Consider the following 27,161-nt stretch of genomic DNA (forward strand, 5'->3'; position numbering starts at 1 on the left):
GGTCTGGGAGGAGATCCCTCAGGAGACCATCCGCCACCTCATCAGGAGCATGCCCAGGCGTTGTAGGGAGGTCATACAGGCACGTGGAGGCCACACACACTACTGAGCCTCATTTTGACTTGTTTAAAGGACATTACATCAAAGTTGGATCAGCCTGTAGTGTGGTTTTCCACTTTAATTTTGAGTGTGACTCCAAATCCAGACCTCCATGGGTTGATAAATTGGATTTCCATTAATTATTTTTGTGTGATTTTGTTGTCAGCACATTCAACTATGAAAAGAAAAAAGTATTTAATAAGATTATTTCTTTCATTCAGATCTAGGATGTTTTGTTTAAGTGTTCCCTTTATTTTTTTGAGCAGTATACATAGGCCATAGAGGCAAAGTAATTACAATTTAGCAATTAACACTGGAGTGATAGTTGTGCAGATGAGGATGTGCAAGTAGAAATACTGGTGTGCAAAAGAGCAGAAAAACAAACACAAATATGGGGATGAGGTAGGTAGTTGGTTGGATGGGTTATTTACAGATGGGCTATGTACAGTTGTAGCGATCGGTAAGCTGCTCTGGCAGCTGATGCTTAAAGTTAGTGAGGGAGATATAAGTCTCCAACTTCAGTGATTTTTGCAATCCGTTCCAGTCATTGGCAGCAGAGAACTGGAAGGAAAGGCGGCCAAAGGTGGTGTTGGGTTTGGGGATGACCAGAGAAATATACCTGCTGGAGCGCGTGCTACGGGTGGGTGTTGCTATGGTGACCAGTGAGCTGTGATAAGGCGGAGCTTTACCTAGCAAAGACTTATAGGTGACCTTTACCCAGTGGGTTTGGTGACGAATATGTAGCGAGGACCAGCCAACGAGAGCATACAGGTCGCAGTGGTGGGTAGTATATGGGGCTTTGGTGACAAAACGGTTGGCACTGTGATAGACTGCATCGAATTTGCTCAGGAGAGTGTTGGAGGCTATTTTGTAAATGGCATCGCAGAAGTCAAGGATCGGTAGGATAGTCAGTTTTACGAGGGTATGTTTGGCAGCATGAGTGAATGAGGCTTTGTTGCGAAATAGGAAGCTAATTTTAGATTTAATTTTGGATTGGTGATGCTTAATATTTGTCTGGAAGGAGAGTTTACAGTCTAGCCAGACACCTAGCTATTTATAGTTGTCCATTTTACTAGCATTTAAGAGCAGATGGAGGCCACGGAGTGTTGTATGGCATTGAAGCTCGTTTGGAGGTTTGTTATCACAGTGTCCAAAGACGGGCCAGATGTTTACAGAACGGTGTCATCTGCGTAGAGGTGGATCAAAGAATCACCCGCAGTAAGAGCGACATCATTGATATATACAGAGAAAAGAGTCAGCCCGAGGATTGAACCCTGTGGCACCCCCATAGAGACTGCCAGAGGTCCGGACAACATTCTTCAAAGTAGCCACCCTTTTCCTTGATGACAGTTTTGAACATTCTTGGCATTCTCTCAGCCAGCTTCATGAGGAAGGTAGTCACCTGGAATGCATTTCAATTAACAGGTGTGCCTTGTTAAAAGTTATTTTGTTGAATTTCTTTCCATCCTAATGCATTTTAGCCAATCAGTTGTGTTGTAGGGGTGTTGTAGGGGTGGTATACAGAAGATAGCCCTATTTGGTAAAAGACCATGTCCATATTATGGCAAGAACAGCTCAAATAAGCAAAGAGAAATGTCAGTCCATCATTACTTTAAAACAATGCAGTCGCAAAAAAAAAGATACCGCTACTAAAGGACACCAATAAGAAGAAGAGACTTGCTTGGGCCAAGAAACACGAGCAATGGACATTCATCTTTTTTTTAGGTATTTTTCTTAAAACTGCATTGTTGGTTAAGGGCTTGTAAGTAAGCATTTCACTGTTGTAATCAGCCCATGTGACAAATAACATTTCATTTGTTTTGATTAGACCGGTGGAAATCTGTCCTTTGGTCTGATCACTACAAATTTGAGATTTTTGGTTCCATCCGCCGTGTCTTTGTAAGACACAGAGTAGGTGAACGAATGATATCTGCATGTGTGGTTCCTGCCGTGAGGCATGGATGAAGTGTGATGGTGCTTTGCTGGTGACACTGTCAGTGATTTACTTAGAATTCAAGGTACACGTAACCAGCATGGCTACCACAGCATTCTGCAGCGATATGCATCCCATCTGGTATGCGATTAGCGGGACTATCATTTGTTTTTCAACAGGACAATGACCCAACACACCTCCAGCATGTGTAAGGGCTATTTTTTATTTAACCTTTAATTAACTAGGCAAGTCATTTAAGAACAAATTCTTATTTACAATGACGGCCTACCCCGCCAAACCCGGACGACGTTGGGCCAATTGTGCGCCACCCTATCAAACAAATTGAGATGGTTTGGGATGAGTTGGCAGAGTAAAGGACAAGCAGCCAACAAGTGCTCAGCATATGTGGGAATTCCTTCAAGACTGTTGGAAAAGCATTCCAGGTGAAGCTAGCTAGCTACAGTATTGTGCAGGCTAGCTCAAATGAACTGCTAACGTAGCTAGCTATCTAGCCACCTTTAAATACTGTATAGCTACCTAGCTATGTGAATTAAATAAATCACCAGATAGCTACTTAACTTCATATTAGCTAGCTATCTTGTAAATAAATGTAAAACACACACTCCAAATGCACTTGTAGGTAGGTAGATAGCTAGCTAGCTAAGAGCAATGGAAGAGGGTGAAAGGATTAGCAGCTCCAGCTGTCAAAGGAGGGAGAGAGTAGGCTACTCTGGATAGGGTAGGTACTTTTGTGTAGTTTCAGTCCTTCGAGAGAAAAACTGAGGACAGATAATAGCAACATAATATTCAGTGCTTTCTAATTTCAGTTTAATGAAGCCTGTTTCTTTGTGATGTTTTCTGTCCTCAGATACAGAGAGCTGTGAAAGCCTGTCTGCAGATGAAGAAGTCCCAATGAATGTCCCAAGAGCAGTGGTTCTCAAACCTGGTCCTGGAGACCCAAAGAGGTGCACATTTTTGTTTTTGCCATAGCACTACACATCTGATTCAAATGATCAGCTCACCATCAAGCTTCAAGTGATATTTATGTATTCATTTGTGATGCGATCCTTGATATGATCATTCTGTTGTCACATGCTACACATGCACGTGTGTGCACATGCATCTATCTATCCAATGTTATCATTTGTAATGAGAGATATTTCCCAACCAAGGGACAGGCATGAATTCCTCCACGGTCAGGCCCTCAGAGATGGCACCCTGGACCTTCCCGAAGACAGCCTGATTCCAGGAGCAGAGCACCGGGGACCCCCGTGCCGGAGTAACCTCATGCTGCACTTCCCTGAAGCGAACATTTTCAGGAGGAACATGGTCTTCAACTACCGCCTCTCCCGAGCCAGGCTGACCGTCGAGTGCACCTTCGGCATTCTTGCGTCCCAGTGGTGGAGGTACAAACGAGTCATCGGGGTCCACCCTACTAACGCAGAGGCGTGTGAAGGCTACCTGTGTCCTGCATACTGTAACTTCATGAGGATGGTCACGAGGACCAGGAGGGGACCTGCAGCTCACTGCTGTGTGCTAGAGGAGATGTCTGCTGCTCTGCAGGATGTTGCCAGGATGGGGGCCTACAACGCAGCACGGGAGGCAATCCCTGTGCGGGAGACCTTCACCTCCTACGAGGAGGGTGCTGTTTCCCAGCAACATCTTGTCCGATAGACTACATTATGCACAACCAAAGGCTCTTTTAAGAGCCACGCACATTGCAATAAGAGTATTCTTCCATTTACTTAGCAATTCCCAGTTTCTCTCCCTTTGATTTCTACTTCTCAGGTTAGGGTACAGTTCAAAACAGGCTCTTTTACGAGTTACCCATATTAAAAAATGTAGAACACGAAGACACCCTACAACCCACACCTGCATCAATCTGATGGATTGATTGTGTTCTGCAGTAAGAAGGCTCAGGTGTATAACTGTGTGGGCTGTGGCTCCTTCCACCAAAGAATAGGCAAAAGGACCAACCATGGAGAATAGTAAGGCACGCAATTATTTCTGTTAACATAACTATGCTATATGTGTGTCAGTGGAGGCTCCTCAGAGGAGGAAGAGGGGGGACCCCACCCCCCCATTGAATTTCATAAAAATAAAAATTGTGTAATATTTTAAAAAGTTATCTTATTTAGATAAAACTATACTCAATATATTCACATCACCAAATAATTTATTAAAGCACACTGTTGTGCAATGAAGGTCTACAGTAGCCTCAACAACACTCAACACCATGGTGGAGCCGGAGGACAACTAGTTTCCGTCCTCCTCTGTGTACATTGACTTCAATAGAAAACCTAAGATGCTCGTAGTTCTCACCCCCTTCCATAGACTTACACAGTAATTATGACAACTTCCAGAGGACATCCTCAAACCTATCAGAGCTCTTGTCCACATTTTTTTACATTGACATTTTAGTTATTTAGCAGATGCTCTCATCCAGAACACCTTACAGTAGTGAGTGCATACATTTTCTTTCTGGTCCCCTGTGGGAATCAAACCCACAACCCTGGCATTGCAAGTGCCTTGCTCTACCAACTGAGCCACATGGGACACCCAATCAAAAGATCAGAGAATGAATCAAGCACTGAAAGCATAAGGTACAGTTAGCTAGCACTGCAGTGCATAACATTTTTGCCTCAAAGAGAAAGACAATAGTTTAACAGTTTTGAACAAATTAATTTCTCCAAAAATGAAGCGAGAGAGCAATAGAGAGAGAGCTAGCCCTATTTTTTTCACTTTCATTTTCACGTACTTAGCTAGCGAATGCAGCTTGCTGGTTTAGCCTACTCAAACACCCGTTTATTATACAAAATGTACACAAACACTTGAATGAGAAAAGGCTGACCTGAGAACTGGTAAACTAAACACTGACTATGGGTGAATAACTGCTTATTGTAAAATCTACACAATGTCTCCCCCTTGTGGGAGTAAGAATACTTTGGTAACTTTGTGACCAGTATTTGTTTGTTTTTTGTTGGAGAGGTTAATAATGGGATAAAAATCCTTTTGAGTTACATATCCTTAGGAAAAGCTTATATTAGCATAACAAGGTTGTTGGTTGAAGTTTATGTCTTTATCTCTTTGTTCAATTAATGTCAGGGGTATTCGTCATTTACTCAACCATAAGGCTATTTTCCTGTATTGCAAACGGTTAAATGCAGACTTTTACTATCTATAAGAGACTCATGCTTGTTCTTCCGATCTAGCTTTTTGGAAAAATCAATGGGGTAACAATATCTGGTTATCATATGGCAACAACCACTCTGCAGGTGCAGCAGTTTTAAGAGGTGCATTTAAAGGGAAGGTCATCAGTAGTAAGACTCACCACTCTGGAGGTTAATTTTAACAGTGAATTTCAACAGTGAAATATTTTTATTACGGAATATTTATGCATCCAACAACAAACAAAACAACAGGATATTATTTCAAGAATTTGAAGAAGAGATGAATAGAGTTATAGGTGTATTTCCGGATATCAAAATTATCTTAGGTGGAGATTTTAATTCTGTATCTAATGTGATGATTGACAGATATCCCCCTCCTAACAGATCCAGCATTGTTAATCCTGAGTTTAATAATCTATGACTTGGTCTTGGATTAGTCGATATTTGGAGATCTAAATATCCTGATAAAAAGGACTTCACTTGGAGTAACAAGGACATGGCCAGACAGTCAAAAATTGACTTCTGGTTGATTTCTAATTCATTAGATAATTCTGTAGTCAAGGTATCCATTGAACCATCAATTCTTACTGATCATAAAGTTATATTCTTATCTTTAAATATTAATGGATCTGAAGTTAATAAACCAAATCTGAGTTTTTGGAAACTCAATAGTAGACTGTTGAAAGATGCTAATTTCAAGATGAATGCCAAAGATAATATACAAGAAAATTGGAGGGAAAGCCCAACTATTTAAGTCTTATGGAAAATATTGGGAATTAATGAAGTGTGAAATAAGAAATAATTGTCACGGTAGTCGTAGGGTTGAGACCAAAACGCAGCGGGTATATGTACACTCATCTTTTATTAGGACAAAGAAGGGAAACCAAAACAAAACACGTATACAAAAAACACAATGACAATAAACAGTCCTGTAAGACATAAAGCTAAACACAGAAATACCCTCCCACAAAGTGACAGGTGAAAACAGGCTACCTAAGTATGATTCTCAATCAGCAACAACGATGTACCTGATTGAGAGTCATACCAGGCCAACACAGAAATACAAAACTAGAACAGCCCCTTAGAAATACAAACACAAGAACATACCCAACACCCCGGAACACATAAATCAAATACCCCTCTACAATACACACACTCCCCGAACCACCTAAATCAACTACCCCCTCTACATCGACACTTACACCAATAAACCCCAGAAACACTCTACACAAAATATCCCTCTATCTAAACACATACACAAAACCATGAAAACAAATACCCTCTGCCACGTCCTGACCAAACTACAATAACAAATAGACCCCTTTACTGGTCAGGACGTGACAATAATCTTTACAAATAGAAATGGACTGAATGTATGAAGAGAGAGCAAAAGGGGCATTTGTAAGATCAAGGAGGAGATGGTTGGAGGAAGGTGAAAAAAAACACAAAATACTTTTATAATTTACAAAGAAAAGATTCAGAACTTTCATCTATTCATTCGCTTAATATAGATGGCAAAGAAAATGAAAACCCCAAAGATATTTCAAAATATGTTTCAGAATTCTATGGTAACCTTTATACCAGTAATGCCTGTCCTACTAGTGATATATCTGCCTTTCTAGACTCTGTCAAAGACTATGCAAAAATCATAGATGAAGACTTCCAAAAGTCTTGTGATGAATTTATTTTTATTCAATGTATCAGCAAGTAAAAAGAGAACAAATCTCCAGGGAATGATGGCCTTATTAGTGAATTCTATAAATATTTTCAGGAGGATATTGTTGAATTTATATTTAATGTTTTTAAGGAGGCAATTGATTTAGGGGTCCTGCCTGTTTCTATGACTCAAGGCCTAATTTCTGTAATCCCCAAACCAAACAAAGATCCTATGATGTTAGAAAATTGGAGACCAATCACATTAATGAACAATGATGGAAAGCTACTCACATCCATCTTTGCAGAAAGACTTTAAAAAAAGTCTTGACCAAATCATTGATGGTCCCCAGTCTGGTTTTATGAAGGGCAAACATATATAATAATATTTGACTAGTTGGACTTGATAGACTATAATGAGCACATTATGGAAGACAGCTTTATTTTATTTTTAGACTTTTACAAGGCTTTTGATACAGTCGAACATTATTTTAATTTTGAGACTCTAGGATTTTTTGGTTTTGGTCAATATTTTCAAAGTGTAATTAAGACACTTTACAATAACAGTTACAGTTCTGTTAAATTATCCCATGAAACTTCACAGAGATACGACATTAGACGCGGAATTAAACAAGGATGCCCAGTTTCTCCTTTCTTATTTTTATTGGTCACACAAGTTATGGCACTTCATATAAATAAGGATAGTTTTAGGGGTATTCAGATACAAGATAAAGAGATAAAATTGTCATAATTGGCTGACGACACCACCATTTTTTTTTGAAAGCTCATAATGAAGTCAGGAAAGTTATTGAGTGTATTAATGCCTTCTCACATGTATCTGGTTTATCTCTGAATATTAGGAAATGTTAATTATCCGTGTTGAAAAGATGTGACTTAAACTCAGTATGTAATATCCCTGTAAAAGATGTGATCACATATCTTGGTATTAAAGTTAGCAAAGATCAGAAAGAAAGGGCCAACTTAAATTTCTCTCCTATTGTAGAGAAAATTGGAAAGATATTTAACTCCTGGTTATTAAGAGATATTTCTTTATCTGGATCTGTACTTTGTCAAAATCTGAAGGTCTGTCGAGATTAGTTTATACCTCCCTTGCCTTGGCTGTTCCTCTGTCAGTAACTACAATGGTTGATACTAAATTATTTAACTTCATATGGAGGAATAAACCTCATTATTTAAAAAAAGCGGTAATATGTAACACCCAAAGTGAGGGAGGGTTGAATGCTCTGGATTTTAAAACTTCTAATATAATCTTTAAGATAAAATCGATACAAAACTATTTAAGAAATACGAATTGCATTTGGAATATAATCCCTAATTTAATATTCCAACAGATTGGTGGTCTAGAATTCTTACTCAAATGCAACTTTGATGTGGGTAAAATCCCTATTAAGCTTTCTAACCTTCATAAACAAGTACTTCTAACTTGGAACTTCATGTACAAACACCATTTTTCTCCACATAGGTATACAATCTGGAATAATAAATACATAAAATATAAAATCAAGCCTTTGTTTTTCCAGAACTGGTTTGACAACAACATTATCTGGGTTAAACAAGTATTGAATAATGATGGACAACTATATGATAATCCAGAATTCATGAGAACATACAATGTTACATTCACTCCTGAGGAGTATCACATTGTTGTTAGAGCTGTTCCTAAAGGTGCTATTCTTCTTTTAGGAGAACAATACTCCAAGTGCAACTGTTGAGGATTTTGTAGCCTCAATACAACTAGAAGGAATTGACATTTTAAACTGTAAATGTAATAACATGCAAATAAGAAAACGATGTCAAGATGTTACTATTCCCTCTGCTAAAATGTACTGGAATGCAGCCCTTGGACAAGTGAACTGGAACAAAGTCTTGTTGTTGTCTGGCAAATATTGTATATCTAATAAGGTGAAAGAAGTATCATATAAACTCATTCATAGAATCTACCCTGTAAAGACATTTATTATACACAGATTTAAAATAGCGATTGATAACAAATGTGAATTTTGTGGTCGTGACCAAGAAACTCTTGACGATTTATTTTGGGACTGCTTTTATGTCAGAAGATTTTGGAGTGAGTTAGAAGATTTTATTTTAAAGAAATGACTATTAATGTTAATCTGAGAGACTGATATTATGTTTTATTTTGAACCAAATGATATGGACCCTGATTTAACGTTCATTGTTAATTTGTTAATTTTTCATGGAAGATTCATTATCCATAAAATGAAGTGGGCAGAGAACAAACCCATCTTCACGTTATTTGAGATAGAATTTAAATATTATTTTGAAATGATCAGAAAATCAAAAAACAAAAAAGCAATACGCACCATAAAAAAAAATTACAAATTGAAAATGTATTTCGATATGTAATACCCCTCTCTGGTAGGTTTATGTACTCTTGTGTGTATATTTCCGTTTTTGTATTTGTTGTGTTCATAATAAAAAGTACAAAAAAAATAATAATAAAAAAATAACACCCATTTCAAATAGAGAGGGATGCTATGGTACCTAGCTGGCTATGACTATCCAACACTAGAACTCTTCTAAGTCAAGATTTTGGTTTTATTAATTTATTGCCACTGGGGCCCACCGGTGTAACTGCTAAACTGCTTGCTAACTGTACACTGTACTGCATGATTGTAGAGGGTTTACTAACATGTTAGTTCTAGTAGCTATGATGAATTGACGTTTGCTAATAGGCTGTGTGTAGTGGTTATGATATCGTCACAGACAGCTGATGTGTTGTGCACTGAAATCCACAATTGAAGGGAAAAGGTGAGAGGAGGAGAGTGCATAGATGCGAGATGGAATTATCCAGCGATCAAAGGGATCATGCTGTTTGTATGTGGCTGCTGTAAAATTGAACCATGTTTGCGTGTGATCAGGGGTGTATTTATTATATCCGACTCTGTTGGAAAACATTTCTTAAATGGAAGCAAATGGAACAAAGCGAAGACAGCTCCAATTCAGATGTGTTGGTCATTACTGAGATTTGGTTAAGGAAGTGTCATGACGTTGGCCTCTTTGGGTACAGGAAGGACAGTTGACCCCCTCACCTTCGTACCATCACCCAACCTACCTTCCCCCCAACCCAGGGTTGTAAAAAACCCTCTGAGGAGAATCTCCTACCCCATGTTTCATAGAGAGACAAAGGAAATTCTTCCAACTCATAGAATTGAAGAATCCAGCTACGAACTGATCCGCTCGGTACCATTTTGTGATACTCAGAAGAGACAATATAGCCATATTACCATAAAACTGTTTATATAATAGACTCAGTTTAAGACTTGCCTCATATGGGTGTATGGAATGTATTGATAAGGATAAAGCTTTTGTAAGACATTGAGATGCTATGTACTGATGTAATGTGATAGAATTGTATTTCTGTAACCAAATCTAACTCAGTCATAGGCACGCCCCAGGGACATATACAGGACCAGGCGTCATTTGACCAGCCTGTTCGATGGGCACTATAAAACACTCCCTGATTTACATTTCTACAGACCAGGCCTACACTCCGTTGGCTAATAGGTTGTACCTTCCAATTCCTCTACTGAAAGTGAACCATACCACGTGGTTAACTTTTAGACTATTGATACCGACAGAATAAGAACAAGTCTTTGATATTAATTATTAGTCTGCAGCTAAGTAAATTATATCATCGAACGCGAAGACCAACGAAACCACCATTCTATGATGACATTAATGAATGTCGCTCTGAAAGATCCATTCTAACCGAGAGAGAGAGAGAGAGAGAACGCGGACAAACTCTCCAACAGAATCAAACTCTCCAACAAAGAACGACGACACACTGAGCGTAAATATATATTGATTGCAATTGTTCCCGAATGAGTGAGCCTTCAATTGTCAATTGTAATATTAATGAACTCTGTGTAAACTTCTCAGCTGACCATTTATGACCCATTGTTCAACAGGCCGACCAGCCTGTTTAGCCCACAAGGGCACATTCCGATACCAATCCTTTGTGACAATAATTACTGTTTGTATGTTTTTCTGTTAATTACTTAGTGTAGTAAATAAATGATTTTAAGACAATTGATGTATGGATGATTTTAGTAAAGACTGGGTTCGTGCAGATACAACAATTTACGACGTTTGGAATGAGACTGGACTAGAGGTAAATACACCATTTAAACTAGGAGATAATCGGCCTATACTATAATAGAATATAATATTATAGTATAGGAAAGTTATATTAGGAAAATTATAGCTTTGTAATCTGAATATTCTCCTTGGTGCCCCGACCTCCTAGTTGATTACAATTAAACGATTAATCAGTTTAATCGCGTGATAATAATTACAGGGAGCTAATTGATAAACATATCTTCAGTTTAATGGTACCCCCAAAGACACGACAGAAGAGTGTTTTGAATTCTGATGTTAACCTTTCTGGATATAACCTTTTTCGGCAAGACAGATCATCTAAAGGTGGGGGAGTGGCAATCTTTACCAAGGATCCCCTTCAGTGCTCGGTTGTCTCCACCAAGTCTGTTCCCAAACAATTTGATTTGCTGGTTTTAAGCATTAAACTTTCAAATAGGTCTTTGTTGACTGTTGCTGGGAGCTGTCATCCTCCATCAGCACCAGCCTGTACCCTACCTGCCCTAAGCTCTCTCCTAGCCCCTTACACTAAGGCTGAATTTGTCCTGCTAGGTGACCTAAACTGGGACATGCTTAAACCACCTGACCAAGTCCTAAAGCAATGGGACTCCCTAAATAATTCTCAGATTATTACCAATCCCATAAGGTATGACTCCAAACACCCAAAAAAGGCTACTCTCCTCGATGTTATCCTCACAAATAATCCTGATAGGTATCAGTCTGGTGTTTTCTGTAATGACCTTAGTGATCACTGTTTTACAGTCTGTGTTTGCAATGGCTGCTCAGTGAAACGACCTGTCCTGATTTGTCATAGACGCTTGCTAAAAAACTTTAACGAGCAAGCCTTCCTTCATGAACTGGCCTCTGTAAAATGGTATAGAATCAGCTTGGACCTTCTTTTTTATATTTTCAGTGGTATTGTTAACAAACACACCCCCATAAAGAAAATGTGAATTAAAAACTGGTTCAGCCCCTGGTTCGACCGTGATCTTGCAGAGTTACTCCACCTTAAGAATTACATTTGGCGAAAGGCTCGGCACACGCATACTCAGGCTGACTGGCTATCGTTCAGGTAAATGAGAAATAAGTGCACTCTGGCTATCCGGAAGGCCAAAGTTAGTTACTTTAAGGAGCGGTTCTCTCTCTGTGGGTCTAACCCCAAGAAGTTATGTAAAATGGTTAAAGACCTGGAGAATAAACCCTTGCCCTCACAGCTTCCCATGTCCTTTAATGTTGATGATGGGGTTGTTACTGACAAGAAGCACATGACTGAGCTCTTTAATCACCACTTCATTAAGTCAGGATTCCTATTTGACTCAGCCATCCCTCCTTGCCCATCCAACATTTCCTCATCTCCCACCCTTTCTAATGTGACGATCCCCGATGCTTCTCTCTCATTTTCACCTGCCCCGTAACAAAGTTTCTCCCTGCAGGCAGTCACTGAGTCCGAGGTGCTAAAGGAGCTCCTTAAACTTGACCTCAAAAAAACATCTGGGTCAGATGGTTTAGACCCTTTCTTCTTTAAGGTTGCTGCCCCTATCATCACCAAGCCTGTCTCTCTTTTCTGAGGAGGTTCCCATTGCTTGGAAGGCAGCCACAGTTTATCCTTTATTTAAAGGGGGAGATCAAGCTGATCCTAACTGATATAGGCCTATTTCTATTTTGCCCTGTTTATCAAAAGTGTTGGAAAAACGTGTCAATAATCAACGGACTGGCTTTATTGATGTCTATAGTATTCTCTCGGGTATGCAATCTGGTTTCCACTTAGGTTATGGATGTGTCACTGCAACCTTAAAGGTCCTCAATGATGTCGCCATTGTCCTTGATTCTAAGAAATATGGTGCCGCTATTTTTATTGACTTGGACAAAGCTTTTGATACATTAGACCATTCCATTCTTGTGGGCTGGCTAAGGAGTATTGGTGTCTCTGAGGGGTCTTTGGCCTGGTTTGCTAACTACCTCTCTCAAAGAATGCAGTGTATAGTCAGAAAATCTGCTATCTCAGCCACTGCCTGTCCCCAAGGGAATACCCCAAGGCTCGATTCTAGGCCCCACGCTCTTCTCAATTTACATCAACAACATAGCTCAGGCAGTAGGAAGCTCTCTCATCCATTTATATGTAGATGATACAGTCTTATACTCAGCTGGCCCTTCCCTGGATTTTGTGTTAAATGCTCTACAACAAAGCTTTCTTAGTGTCCATCAAGCTTTCTCTACTCTTAACCTTGTTCTGAACACCTCCAAAACAAATGTAATGTGGTTTGGTAAGAAGAATGCCCCTCTTCCCACAGGTGTTATTACTACCTCTGAGTGTTTAGAGCTTGAGGTAGTCACCTCATACAAGTACCTGGGAGTATGGCTAGATGGTGTACTGTCCTTCTCTCAGCACATATCAAAGCTGCAGGCTAAAGTTAAATCTAGACTTGGTTTCCTCTATCGTAATCGCTCCTCTTTCTCCCCAGCTGCCAAACTAACCCTGATTCAGATGACCATCCTACCCATGCTAGATTACGGAGACATAATTTATAGATCGGTAGGTAAGGGTGCTCTCGAGCAGCTAGATGTTCTTTACCATTCGGCCATCAGATTTGCCCCCAATGCTCCTTATAGGACACATCACTGCACTCTATAATCCTCTGTAAACTGGTCATCTCTGTATACCCGTCGCAAGACCCACTGGTTGATGCTTATTTATAAAACCCTCTTAGGCCTCACTCCCACCTATCTGAGATATCTACTGCAGCCCTCATCCTCCACATACAACACTCATTCTGCCAGTCACATTCTGTTAAAGGTCCCCAATGCACACACATCCCTGGGTCGCTCCTCTTTTCAGTTCACTGCAGCAAGTGACTGGACTGAGCTGCAACAAACACTCAAACTGGACAGTTTTATCCCAATCTCTTCATTCAAAGACTCAATCATGGACACTCTTACTGACAGTTGTGGCTGCTTTGTGTGATGTATTGTTGTCTCTACCTTCTTGCCGTTTGTGCGGTTATCTGTGCCCAATAATGTTTGTACCATGTTTTGTGCTGCTATCATGTTTTGTTGCTACCATGTTATTGTTGTTATGTTGCTACCATGCTGTGTTGTCATGTGTTGCTGCCTTGCTATGTTATCGTCTTCGGTCTCTCTTTATGAAGTGTTGTGTTGTCTCTCTTGTTGTGATGTGTGTTTTGTCCTATATTTATATTGTATTAATTTTTAATCCCAGGCCCCCGTCCCCGCAGGAGGCGTTTTTCCTTTTGGTAGGCCGTCATTGTAAATAAGAATTTGGTCTTAACTGACTTGCCTAGTTAAATAAAGGTTAAATCAAATAAAAATATAAACATACCTGAATTTTTCCAATAGACAAACTTTGAGTATCATGTAGTTGCCTAAACCTATTGATGTAACGTTGAGCTGGGTGAATGGAATATGAATGACAGTCATCCAATATGCTGTAATAGAAATAAGGCCATGTTCATAACAATAACAATTGTCCTCCCTCATCTTAAATGGCACCGACCGCCACTGATGTGTGTGTGTGTGTGTGTGTGTGTGTGTGTGTGTGTGTGTGTGTGTGTGTGTGTGTGTGTGTGTGTGTGTGTGTGTGTGTGTGTGTGTGTGTTTTTCAGTATAAAGTACTCTGTAGCCACTCAGTGTGGACACTGTGGGCCCCAGGTGGGGACACTGACACACACAGATTCCTGTTGAACACTTTATGTTTAACAACCTTATTTTGTCAATAACAGTCTCCCTCCCTCACTTCATCCTTCTCCCCCCTTCTCCCTATATCAGCTGTGTCGGTGAACCCCTCCCGCATCCGAACTGCCTGCCTTACTTTTACCCCTACCCACATGTACACTGAACAAAAATATAAATGCAGTGAGCATTAGTGAGCATTTTTCCTTTGCCAAGATAATCCATCCACCTGATAGGTGTGGCATATTAAGAAGCGGATTAAACAGCATGACCATTATACAGGTGCACCTTGTGCTGGGGAAAGTAAAAGGCCACTCTAAAATGTGCAGTTTTGACATACAACTAAATGCCACAGATGTCTCAAGTTTTGAGGTAGTGTGTCATTGGCATACTGACTGCAGGAATGTCCACCAGACCTGTTGGCAGAGAAAATAATGTTAATTTTTCTACCATAAGCTGCCTCCAACGTTGTTTTAGAGAATTTGGCAGTACTTCCAAATGGCCTCACAACCGCAGACCAAGTGTAACCACGCAAGCCCAGGACCTCCACATCCGGCTTCACTTGCGGGATCGTCAGAGAACAGCAACCCGGACAGCTGATGAAACTGTGGGTTCATAACCGAAGAATTTCTGCACAAACTAACAGAAACCGTCTCAGGGAACCTCATCTGCGTGCTCGTCATCCTCACCAGGATTTTGATCTGACTGCAGTTCGGTGTCGTAACCAACTTCAGTGGGCAAATGATCACTGATCCACGCCCCTACCTTTTCTTTTAAGGTATCTGTGACCAACAGATGCATATCTGGATTCCCAGGTCATGTAAAATCCATAGATTAGGGACGAATGAATTTATTTCAATTGACTGATTTCCTTATATGGGGCGGCCGGTAGCCTAGTAGTTAGAGCATTGGGCCAGTAACCGAAAGGTTGCTAGATCGAATCCCCGAGCTGACAAGGTAAAAATCTGTCGTTCTGCCCCTGAACAAGGCAGTTAACCCACTGTTCCTAGGCCGTCAAATAAATACGAATTTGTTCTTAACTGACTTGCCTAGTTAAATAAAAAATTATAAATAAATATGAACCGTAGTAAAATCTTTGGAATTGTTGCGTTTATATATTTTTTCAATGTACATACTGTATTACCTCAATTACCTCAACTACCACGTACCCCTGCACATTGACTCGGTACTCCAAATAGTCTTGTTATTGTTTTTATTATGGTACTGCTTCCTTCTTTATTTAGCAAATATTTGTCTTACTTTTTAACTCTGGATTGTTGGAAATGGGCTCGTAAGTAAGTATTTCACTGTAAATACACTGTAAATACAATTTAACTTGATTTGAATTGATACAGAGGGCACAACATGATCACAGAGGTGAAAGGTCACTTGGTCGGGTCAACAGGAAGTATTATTAAAGAGGTGGTTTCAATAATTTTTTTGGCACTATCATCAAGTTTTGGCAGGCTGATGGAATCAAAGAAGGCTGATACATCAGAACCAGATGCATCAGATCTGGAAGAATATAACTCTGAGTAAAATTCTTTGAAGCAGTTGTTTATCTCTTTAGGATCTGTCCGCCTGGATTGCTCCATTTGCCTAACTAGCAACCTTTCCGGTTTGTCCCCTAGTTCAAATGGTTTTTGTCTCAGCTTTAGTAGGAGGTTACTGACCTGTGAACCAAAAATATAATTAATTTCAAAATATTGTTGTAGTCAACCTGAAAGAGTGAAGTTCTGTATGTCTCCTCCAACCGCCTATGATTCCTTTTTTTATGGCAGACTGAAATAATATGACCTCTCATAACCACTTTAAAGGTTTTCCATAGTGTAGAATCAGATACCACTCCTTTGTCATTAGTCTTGAGGAACTCATTCAACTTGGCTGTCATGCAGTCAATGAATGCTTGGTCTGTGAACAAGGAGGGGTTAAAATGCCAACTGTAATTCTGTTTTGGTAAAGAAAGATTGAGGGACAACATAATTGGACTGTGGTCGCTTATTAAGATGCTATGGTGTTTTGAATTTAGCACATTGGGTATCAGTTTGGAATCTATTAGGAAGGAGTCAATTCTACAATAAGACTTGTGAACATGAGAGTAGAATGAGTAGTCTTTGTCTGTGGGATGTTGCAGTCTCCAGATGTCCACTAGATTCCTGGATTTGATTAGATTATTTAGAACCTGGACAGAGGTGATATTTGAAGGAGTACGTGTAGACAATCTCTCAAGACACAGATCAAGGTAACAAAATCAATGTTATTGTCACGTTCTGACCTGTAAAGGTGTTATTTGTTAGTGTTTAGTTTGGTCAGGACGTGGCAGGGGGTATTTGTTTTATGTGGTTCATGGTGGTTGTGTGTATGTGTCCATGTAGAGAGGGGTATTTGATTTATTAGTCCAGGGTTTTGGTTTTGGTTATTGTTCTATGTTAGTTTATTTCTATGTTCTGTCTAGTCATTTGTATTTCTATGTTTAGTTAATTGGTGTTGGGGCCTTCAGTTGGAGGCAGCTGTCTATCGTTGCCTCTGATTGAAGGTCCTATAATTAGGGGTGTGTTTGTATTGTGGATTGTGGGTAGTTGTATTCTGTTTTGTGCCTGTCACCTGACAGAACTGTTAGTGTCGTTTCTGTTAATTGTATACGTGTTTATTTTGTTTCACCTTCTTCAATATTAAAAGAGAAGATGAGTATACGCTTCCCTGTTGCGTCTTGGTCCTCCACACACAACAATCGTTACAGTTATGACCATAGACGTTCAACAGGGTGACAGGGAAAGAATTAACGTTCCCTGATACAATGATGTACCTACCGAGTGGGTCTGCAGACATGGAGGAGAGTTGAAATGGGATGTTTTTACAAAAAAGAATAGCGACACCTTTCGCTTTAAAGGAGAAGGGTGATTGATAAACTTGAGAAATCCAGTTGAATCTCAGATGCCGCTGCACCGTGGCTTTTACGTGCGGATCTTGTAGGAAAATTGTCAACGCCAAGTGCTTAAATAACATTCCCCTTTTGCACGCGTGCCCAAGACCGTTCACATTCCACAAGACAAATGTGACGCCTTTAACATCTGACTGATTTCCAAGATCGTTTCCTGACATTTATATCCAAGTGCATTTCAAATAAAACATCTTAAGCATGTACAAATTAAAATAAAACTTGTCTGGCAGCAGAAAACAAAAACCAAACACAGTAACAGACCCTAGAGAAAACCCCACTGCTTCCCCAGAGAAGCCCGCTCTCCCCACTGCTTCCCCAGAGAAGCCCGCTCTCCCCACTGCTTCCCCAGAGAAGCCCGCTCTCCCCACTGCTTCCCCAGAGAAACCCGCCCTCCCCACTGCTTCCCCAAATTAAGTACTGTTCTCCCCATCTCACTTAAATGAGGACCGCTGGGCATGATGGCTAGAACAGACCCAATACTACGCTAGTAAGCTAACAACAGTTAGACTTAACAGCCCTCTCCGCGGTAGTTGGAAAACAAATGAATACGTTACCGTTTATTAATAAACATAGAATCCACTGTTTGCTCAGTCAATATCCCAGAAATTGGTGGTGAGTGATTTCACCCTTTCAAAGGGTTTGCTGTAGTTTTGATAAGTAGGTTACAGCCTCTTCGGACTTGAAGACTTTTGTCATGCCGTTGTGATGAACATGCAGCTTTGCTGGAAAACACAGGCTCGGAATGCACGCTGTTGCTCCATCACCTCCATGGTTTAGTCGGGGAAGATGAGAACCTTTTGGCCTTTGTATTCCATAGCTCGCTGTCGTCCAAGTCGTAGAATGAGCTCCTTTTCCTGAAAGTTATGTACCCTTGCAATTATGGTGCGCGGCTTGGCACCTGGTGAGGGATTCGCCTGTAGAGAGTGGTGTGCACGGTCAATGATGAGAGGCTTTGGGAATTTGTCGTCGCCCAGCAGCTTAGAATGAGCTTGGACATGAACTCTGTGGGTTAACCTTGTTCTTCATCCTCCAAAATCCCCACAAGTTTGATGTTTAGCCTGCAACTGCTGCCTTCTAAATCGAGAACCTTGGCTTGGAGCACCTTGTTCTTCTTTCTAAGCTGCGCGCAGGTGGTTTCCAGGCCTCCGATCCGGGTGTCATGGTCAGACAAGTCCTAATTGGCTGTGTCCATGCGGCTCTTCAGTTCGGCCTGTGCTGTCTTTAGACTCAACTTTGTTTCGAGCGTGTCAAAACGATCGTTGATAGTTTTTATTACAGCCTCTTTCATTTGTTGACACATTGAATCTTGTTGCTGGGTATCTGGAGAGTTGTCGCCTTCAGTACACAAAATGGAGCTAGCTGCTGCTTGTTGAGCATGTGTAGATTTTGTATTAGCTGTTCTGTTGGTTTTCGTTGTAATATTTCACTTTTTTGCTGCTAGTTAGTGCCTGGGAAACATACTAAACAATGTGTATATATATTTTTTTGCAAACTTGAAACTAAAATGGTAACAATTAAAGATTTCAAAATAAGCGGAGAGGAGATTTGAAGAAACGCTTCTACTCCATACGCATGCGCACTAGCGCCCCCGATCTTGGGTTAGTTTTGAAGGCTTCATACAACAAGAGCCTCCATTTGGGAGGCTCCCCAATGCTTTTCATACCATAAGCAACTCACACCTTCAAAAATGAGTTTTACTGTGATGGAGATGACATTGTAGTACAGTATGATTCAGAGGCTAATGGCAGATGAAGAGATGAACAAACTCAAAATGGAGCAATAGAATACTTAAGAGTCAGTAATAGTGAACTTTTACAGTACAGAGACACCACACCCAGAGGGTGCCCCTAGTCCAGGGTCAGCTCACACACTTAAGTAAGAACACCCAACACAAACAAGCAGAGATTCTGGCTACCAACAAACAATGTCTATTCTTAAGCCAGCAGCATTGGAATTCCCATTGTTTAATTGCCCTATGGTATTGGATGACTCCGAGTTGGAGGAAGTGGGGGGATTCTGCTGTACTTCCTGTATGGGACAGGAAGCTAAACCAGTCAAAAGGCCGTTCCCCCCTCCCCCCACTAAATGATGGAACAAAAGCGCATTCACACAAACAAAATCAAGAGGGCTCAGAGGGAAACCCGTCACCTGTGCACTGAGCGTTGGGCAGTGGCAGCGTACCCATGCTATTACTGGCCTGTCAACAATACCCTTATTGAATGGCAATGTCAAAATATGTCAATCACATGGGCCAATAGGAGGGACTTGGGAGGATGATACCCTATCGATTCTAAGGCAGATATGTACTATTGGATAAAAATCACAAACTTTGGCCATTGAGCTGCGATGGGCTATATGTGCCTGTGTTGATTTTTATATTAAAATATTGCAACTAGAACAGCTATCTGATGGATGCTTTCATCATGCATGAGAGGACATGCTTTCAAAGACTGTCAAGATCTTTTTCATAGGTTTTCAGATATAATTTGCAACACTAGGCTAGCAACAGGCCTACTCCTGATCATAGGATAAGACAATCTTGTCTGTGGCTTGCCATATAAAGTCTATATTCTTTCGGACAGAGCTATTTCGTGAGGAAGAAACATCTCAACATCCTACAATTATTTTGAAAATCGAATATTATATTTTTATATGTTTATTATTTTCAAAATCTCTAGAATACTCTAATAAATCTTTCCTAAATTGTCACTTCCATATTGATTGGAATAACAATAGTGTGTCACACAGATGGGCTGACTTGGCAGGTGCTGTAGGTTAGATCAAGTCTTAATTATTTACTAAACAACAAAGTGCCATTGAAAAGTAGGAAAATGAAATGTAAAAATACATTTGTTCTTCTCTTGTTGAAAAAAGCAGGGGATTAAAAAAGGTAAGCCTGGTTTTAAAAAGCTAAGCCTGTCAATAAACAAATGGTGGCTCTGATACCACTGGAATCTCTGTTTGTAAACTGTTGTTGAGATAAAGTTATTTTGTTGAAACAGAAACTTCTGTTGAGAATGAGTTCAATTTATTCAATACCTCACAAACCAGGCAACAATAACCCAGCCAATATAGGCTACAACTACGGTATTACAAACTTTATTTATTCCATTGATAACAATAATGAGAATTAAATTAACACTAAATGCATTATCAGATATGGCATACAATCGATGTTTACCATAGATATGGCTACATTACATGTATCATATCAAAATAAAAGCCTTACCTGCAAGGTTGCCAAGAGTTGCGAAAAATACCAACAGTCTTGTAAACACCTGTTCCGTCATTTGAAATGTTAGGTCACCAAAACACAGCATGTAAACAAATTCTTATTGCATCGTTGACCTATCTGGTGCATATTATTTCACTTGAGGACGTTCGTTTCCTTTCAACATTTGCGCACGAACCAAATTTCAATTTGAGGAATTTCTTATCAAGATTGAATAAAATTGTTCAGATATTTCAATGTTTGTTTCGTTTGCCATTCCGTCACACAATGACTACTGCTTTATCTAGATCCAACAAAGCGCCAACGCAATTAGGAACAGTCCCTAGTGACTATGATGCGAACAGAATTGAGGTAGGCGAAGCGGCAACAAGTCACCGCTTTAAAAAGGCGACACTCCCACGTTTTAACTCCCTGGCTGGAAATTACTTTAATCGCATGAGGGGCTTATGCCACCGTTTTATCGCCAACACCTGCTAAGCATTACAAACATAAATGGCAAGAAATAAAAATACTGCCACTGCATACATAGGCTATACAGAATATATTGTGGTCCTCTTTGAACATAAATTCTTCCTGAAACGCAATAATAAGATTATTTGCTTCTGGGGCACTTTAAAGCCTACCTTATCCGTTTACATTTATTTACATGTTCCCTTATTTGAAGTGCCAATTTCAGGGTTATCAATTCTGGTAGCCTACAGCAATATTGATCCTCTTAAGCTATATTGGTTGCCTATATGTTTGGTTTCCTGCATTCTTAGAATGCTTATAATACAAACAGCCATGTGGACTGGTCTTCAATCTCCATGTTTTTCTTTAAAAACTATTTGTAGCAGCAGTTCTGCCAACCCTACATGGAGAGGCAGGAAATGTGGAGGCTCTCATGTTTCTAAACATTAGATGTAAATGATATGATTTCATCTCTCATGAACTGAAGACATTTTACAGTTCTTGCAATCATTTCATATCTCATGGTTTATCATTGCATTATTTCATCTAAACTGAAAAGATGTTGCACAACAAGGAATTGGAAATGCAAGGAATTGTTTCGTAGAGAGAAGCAATCGCAATATCTGCTAATATCAACAGCCTTATTTTTCAACTGAATTTAAATTACTTATGGAGAGGTTTGACTTGCTCTAGCCTACAGATTCATGCAGAGTAGCCCTAAAGAATAACATATGCATTCAGATGTTCTTTTAGTATTTAGAGTTTTAATTGAGACAAAATGGATATCTCTTTTTTCCATCCTGCTACAAATCCACTCGGATGTCATCACCAAGTGATACATTACAGCAGAAACAACAAGGAGGTCTGGCTAGAGCATAGCTGTGAAGAGAAAAGAAAAACAACTTCAGGAGCTAATAGTTACTTATCCCAATTACCCAAGATCCCCTGTGCAAACAGGGCTCTCGGAGGGAGAGAAGAGAGATAAAAGGAGGAAACTGCCACTGGTAGTTAATTCCCTCCAAAAAAACACATAAATAAAGTGTTGTTTAGTGAACCTGCCATTGTGTCGGTCTAGAAAGGCCCAGTCGAGGTGATGGACACTTATATTGACCCAACAACTCGGGCTAGATGGCCTTGGCATTGGCCAGATTTCAGCCATGAACAAAAGGTTTAAAGAGGCTGAAGGAAGATGGCTAGCCCTAAACACAATGCATGGAAATGGTGATGGGTTAAAGATGTGCTGAGGGATGGCTTTAAAATTGACCTCTTTTAAGTTTATGAAGTCTCCAAGGTCAAGGAGGTGTTGGAATGGGTGAGAGAGATGAATGGAATGAGAAAAATAATGTGTTAAAATAAAAAACACTTCAAAAGCTTTTAGTATTAAGTCCTTCTTTTTTATTTCAAGTAAGCTAGAAATATATATACTTGCAACAGGTGCCATTTAAGATGAGGATGATAAGTTTTTCATGAGCATGGCCTTTTTTCTATTACAGCATATTGGATTACTGTCATTCATATTCCATTCACAGAGCTCAATGTAACATCAATAGGTTTAGGCTACTACACGATACTAACATTTTCCTATACTCATGAGGTTGCTCCAACCTATTCTATGAATGAAAGTTTACAATATAGATGCACAGATTGAGAGAAAAATTTGAGAAATCAAGGTGACAGACAGTGACACATTCAACACCGCCTTGCACACTTTTGCCTGCATCTAGCTGATCTAGGGTGTAATCATTAGTCCAACAGTTGCAAACAAGAGTTTCTATTGGACAAATTCATGTATGTTTTTCCCAGTTTCATTTCATTTAAGAAATGTTTTTCAACTGAATCAGTGGAATGAATACACCCCTGATCACACGCAAAGACAGTTCACTTTCATAGTAGCCAAATACAAACAGCATGAACATTTGGCTCATTGTATAATTCCTTTTCACATCTATGCGCTCTTCTCTTCTCACGTTTACCCTTCGCTTGTGTACTTCAGTGACAACACATCAGCTGTCTATGAACAGACGAAAACACCTTTTCAAGACAAACCTTCATATCATAACCGCTAGACATCGTTGTCACCATATTAGCTAACAACGTTAGTAAGGTCATAGTCAACCTAGCTACTAAAACTAATGTGTTAATAAACCCGCTACAATCATGCAGTACAGTGTACATTCAACAAGCAGTTTAGCAGTTACACCGGCAGGCCCTGGTGGCAATAAATTAATAAAACCAAAAGCTTACCTTGACTTGGAAGAGTTCCAGTGTTGGGTAGCCATAGCCAGCTAGTGAAACGTGAAAACAATACAACAAAATATAGCTAGCTCTAACTCCCTCTCTTTCTGGCTTCTCCTTCATTTTTAAAGAAATGAATTTGTTCTAAACGGTTAAACTATTGTCTTTCTCTCTCTTTGAGTCAACTACTCACTACATTTTATGCACTGCAGTGCTAGCTAGTTGTAGCTTATGCTTTCAGTACTAGATTAATTCTCTGATCCTTTGATTGGGTGGACAACATGTCAGTTCATGCTGCAAGAGCTCTGATAGGTTGGAGGACATCCTCCGGAAGATGTCATAATTACTGTGTCAGTCTATGGAAGGGGGTGAGAACCATGAGACTCCTAGGTTTTGTATTGAAGTCTACGTACCCAGAGGAGGACAGAAACTAGCTGTTCTCCTGCTACACTATGGTGCTACCCTACCGAGTGCTGTTGAGGCTTCAGTAGACCTTCATTGCAACACAGTGTGTTTTAATCAATTATTTGGTGACGTTAATCTATTTAATATGATTTTATCTAAAAAGGATAACTTTAATGTTTTACTATTTTTCTGAAATTCAATGAGTTGGATGGTCCTCCCCTCCGTCCTCTGAGGAGGCTCCACTGACTTGCAATCTCTTTTGAAGCACCACTACATAAGTGTATCTTAAAACAGAAGCAATCCAGTGCTACTTCATTTTTATAGTTACACACTGAAAACCAGGTCAATGATCACAAAAAGTAATTAGATTGAGGATATATTATTGTTTCATCAAAGGTACACTGTAAATCCCAATGTGCTGTTATTACTCAAAACCTTTGTGGAAACCAGTTGCACTACCATATCAGAGTACAGTTACTTGAAGTGATTTTGTAGGGGGTCCAGATTTGATTTGTGTCAGGTTAAACATTTTGAGGAAGTCAAGAAATGTTTGAAGTACATTGCTCTTTAAGCTTATTGTTAATTACATGCTAAACTTAGTGTCTTGAATGCTAAACAGATGTGTTAAGAAATTGTTAATATTGTTGATTGAACTTAGAATAATAACATTTTGTAACTCAATATTTTTTGTTACACAAACATAAATCAATATTTTCACGCTGCTGCTAATAACACGTTAGTAGATTAATTTCTAAACATGAAGAGATTCCAAGTCATCTGTTTGAGCAACAATTGTTCCTTAAAACAAGTTGAAAGAAGAACGACATTCCAAACTTTTTGGCTGCAGTTTGAGGTTTTCAACAATATTGATGCAAATACAGCAACAAGAGTCAACTCTGGTGAATCTGACCCAAGTCATCTCATACTGGTTTTCCATCAATCGTCCAATACATTTTTCAGTGTTTTCCATCTTAAAGATGTCACGCATTGGTCCTCACACTGGGACACATGCTGAGTGCAATGTTTCTCATAACAGCTTGGGGCAGGCATAGCGTTCTCAGGCTACAATTAAATAATACACCAAACATGCAAATGACAACCTTAAATAATTAATATATAACTGATCATTTTTCATATGTATTTAACTTTTCATTAGTAATTGGATAGAAAATATGTATGCATATTGACCAACATTAATTTGACTTTGTATGCAAACTTGATGTCTTTCTGTACTATTATATAATAAGTCAATAGATTATAAAATATCAAATATATTATCTAATCAGTAATGCATTATAAATTAAGACACCGAATTGCATTATTAATTAATTATGTAGCCTAACTCCACAACTTCTATCCTGCAATGAACTGCTCCAAATATGGATATAGCAGAACATGGAGAACTGTCTGGGCTAATAGCATCAGCACTCCACAACTCCATTGAACTTATCAATCATTCTTTGCTATGGTACAGGTTTCCCTCAAAAGATGTCTGAGGGAGGTCAGGGGGAAGGAAGGGGGGTGCTTACCTTTTCTCCGGTGTGGCTTGTCCCTGTGCGGGCGATGCTGCCGGTGCTCCAATCGATGACGGTCATGCTCCTTGACCGGTGTCTTTGACCCCTCCGCCAGTCCCGGCTCAGGTATACAGGTGCATTGGCACTGACACTGGCGTGACCCTTCCGCCCAGGTATAGAGCCAGGTCACCCAGAGCAGCCACCTGCCAACTTGCATCTTCTAGCCTCCACGTCTTCTCTATCTGGATGACACAGCTCTACACTGAAGCTCCTAACCTAAGGCACCATGCCTTACCATGGTAGACTTTGAGCCCAAACAGGCACAACTCAACTAGTCTCTCCCCCTGACAACTCTTGGACCTCCCTGCGTTAAATTATTGGAGATTGTTATAAAGAATGTTTTTTCTTTATATTCCTTCCACCCCAGCTTTTGTGATGCCCTTCCCTCCCTCTTTCTTTTTTGCCTCTCTCCTTGCTCTCTCACTCTCACCCTCCTCTTTCTCTGTGCTTCTTTTTTCTTTGGGGGGTAAAAGAAGTTGAGGGGGAAACAATGATTGAAAAACAAGTTTCAGGCCCCATGCTGGGAGAGGAGGGCAGGGAAGGGGACCAAATGGGTCCCGTCTTCTCCAACAACATCTGTGTCATTCGTTCTGCACGGAGCGGGGGGACCGAAAACAAGGCCTGGAGGGGGAGGAAGAGGGGAAACGAGTTTGGGCAGTGGGTGGGGAGATACAGAGAAGCCTGTTTCACCTAAGCTATACTGAACAAAAACATAAACGCAACATGTAACTATTTCAAAGATTTTACTGATTTAATTTAAATTAATTCATTTGGCCCTTATCTATGAATTTCACATGACTGGGAATACAGATATTTATCTGTTCGTCACAGATACCTTAAAAAACGGTAGGGCCGTGGATCAGAAAACCAGTCAGTATCTGGTGTGACCACCATTTGCCTCATGCAGCATGACACATCTCATTCTCATGGAGTTGATCAGGCTGTTGACTGTGGCCTGTGGAATGTTGTTGGATATTGGCGGGAACTGAACACGCCATCATACACGTCAATCCAGAGCATCCCAAACATGCTCAATGGGTGCCATGTCTGGTGAGTATGCAGGCCAATAGAAGAACTGAGACATTTTCAGCTTCCAGGAATTGCCTACAGATCCTTGTGACAAGGGGCTATGCATTATCATGCTGAAGCATGAAGTGATGGCGGCAGATGAATGGCACGACAATGGGCCTCAGGTTCTCATCACGGTATTTCTGTGCATTCAAATTGCCATCGATAAAATGCAATTGTGTTTGTTGTCCGTAGCGTATGCCTGCCCATACCATAACCCCGTCGCCACCATGGGGCACTCTGTTCACAACGTTGACATCAGCAAACCATACACATGGTCTGTAGTTGTGAGGCTGTTTGGACATACTGCCACATTCTCTAAAATGTTGTTGGAGGCGGCTTATGGTAGAGAAATTAACATTAAATTCTCTGGGAACCGCTCTGGTGAACATTTCTGCAGTCTGCATGCCAATTGCACACTCTCACAAAACTTGAGACATCTGTGGCATTGTGGTGTGTGATAAAACTGCATATTTTAGAGTAGCTTTTTATTGTCCACAGCACAAGGTGCACCTGTGTAATTATCATGCTGTTTAATTAGCTTCTTGATATGCCACACCTGTCAGGTGGATGGATT

At 40.0% G+C, this 27,161-nt stretch overlaps 1 protein-coding gene across 2 annotated transcripts in view; it reads right to left on the bottom strand.

Annotated features, from left to right (window-relative positions):
* LOC106603667 (roundabout homolog 4) overlaps nt 1-26,297 on the bottom strand; it is a 53,846-nt gene extending 27,549 nt beyond the window's left edge. The window contains exon 1 of one of the 2 annotated variants that reach the window (XM_014197622.3): nt 25,472-26,297. In XM_014197622.3, coding sequence (XP_014053097.3) covers nt 25,472-25,673 — 202 coding nt within the window. In that variant the 5' untranslated portion in view covers nt 25,674-26,297. Of the gene's footprint in view, nt 1-20,849; nt 21,214-25,471 lie in introns of those variants that run through there. The other variant, XM_082974683.1, reaches the window with a different exon arrangement.
* Between the last annotated feature and the right edge of the window lie 864 nt (nt 26,298-27,161).

The sequence above is a fragment of the Salmo salar genome, chromosome 04 (genome assembly GCF_965601325.2).
Source record: "Salmo salar chromosome 04, fSalSal1, whole genome shotgun sequence".
NCBI lineage: Eukaryota > Metazoa > Chordata > Actinopteri > Salmoniformes > Salmonidae > Salmo > Salmo salar.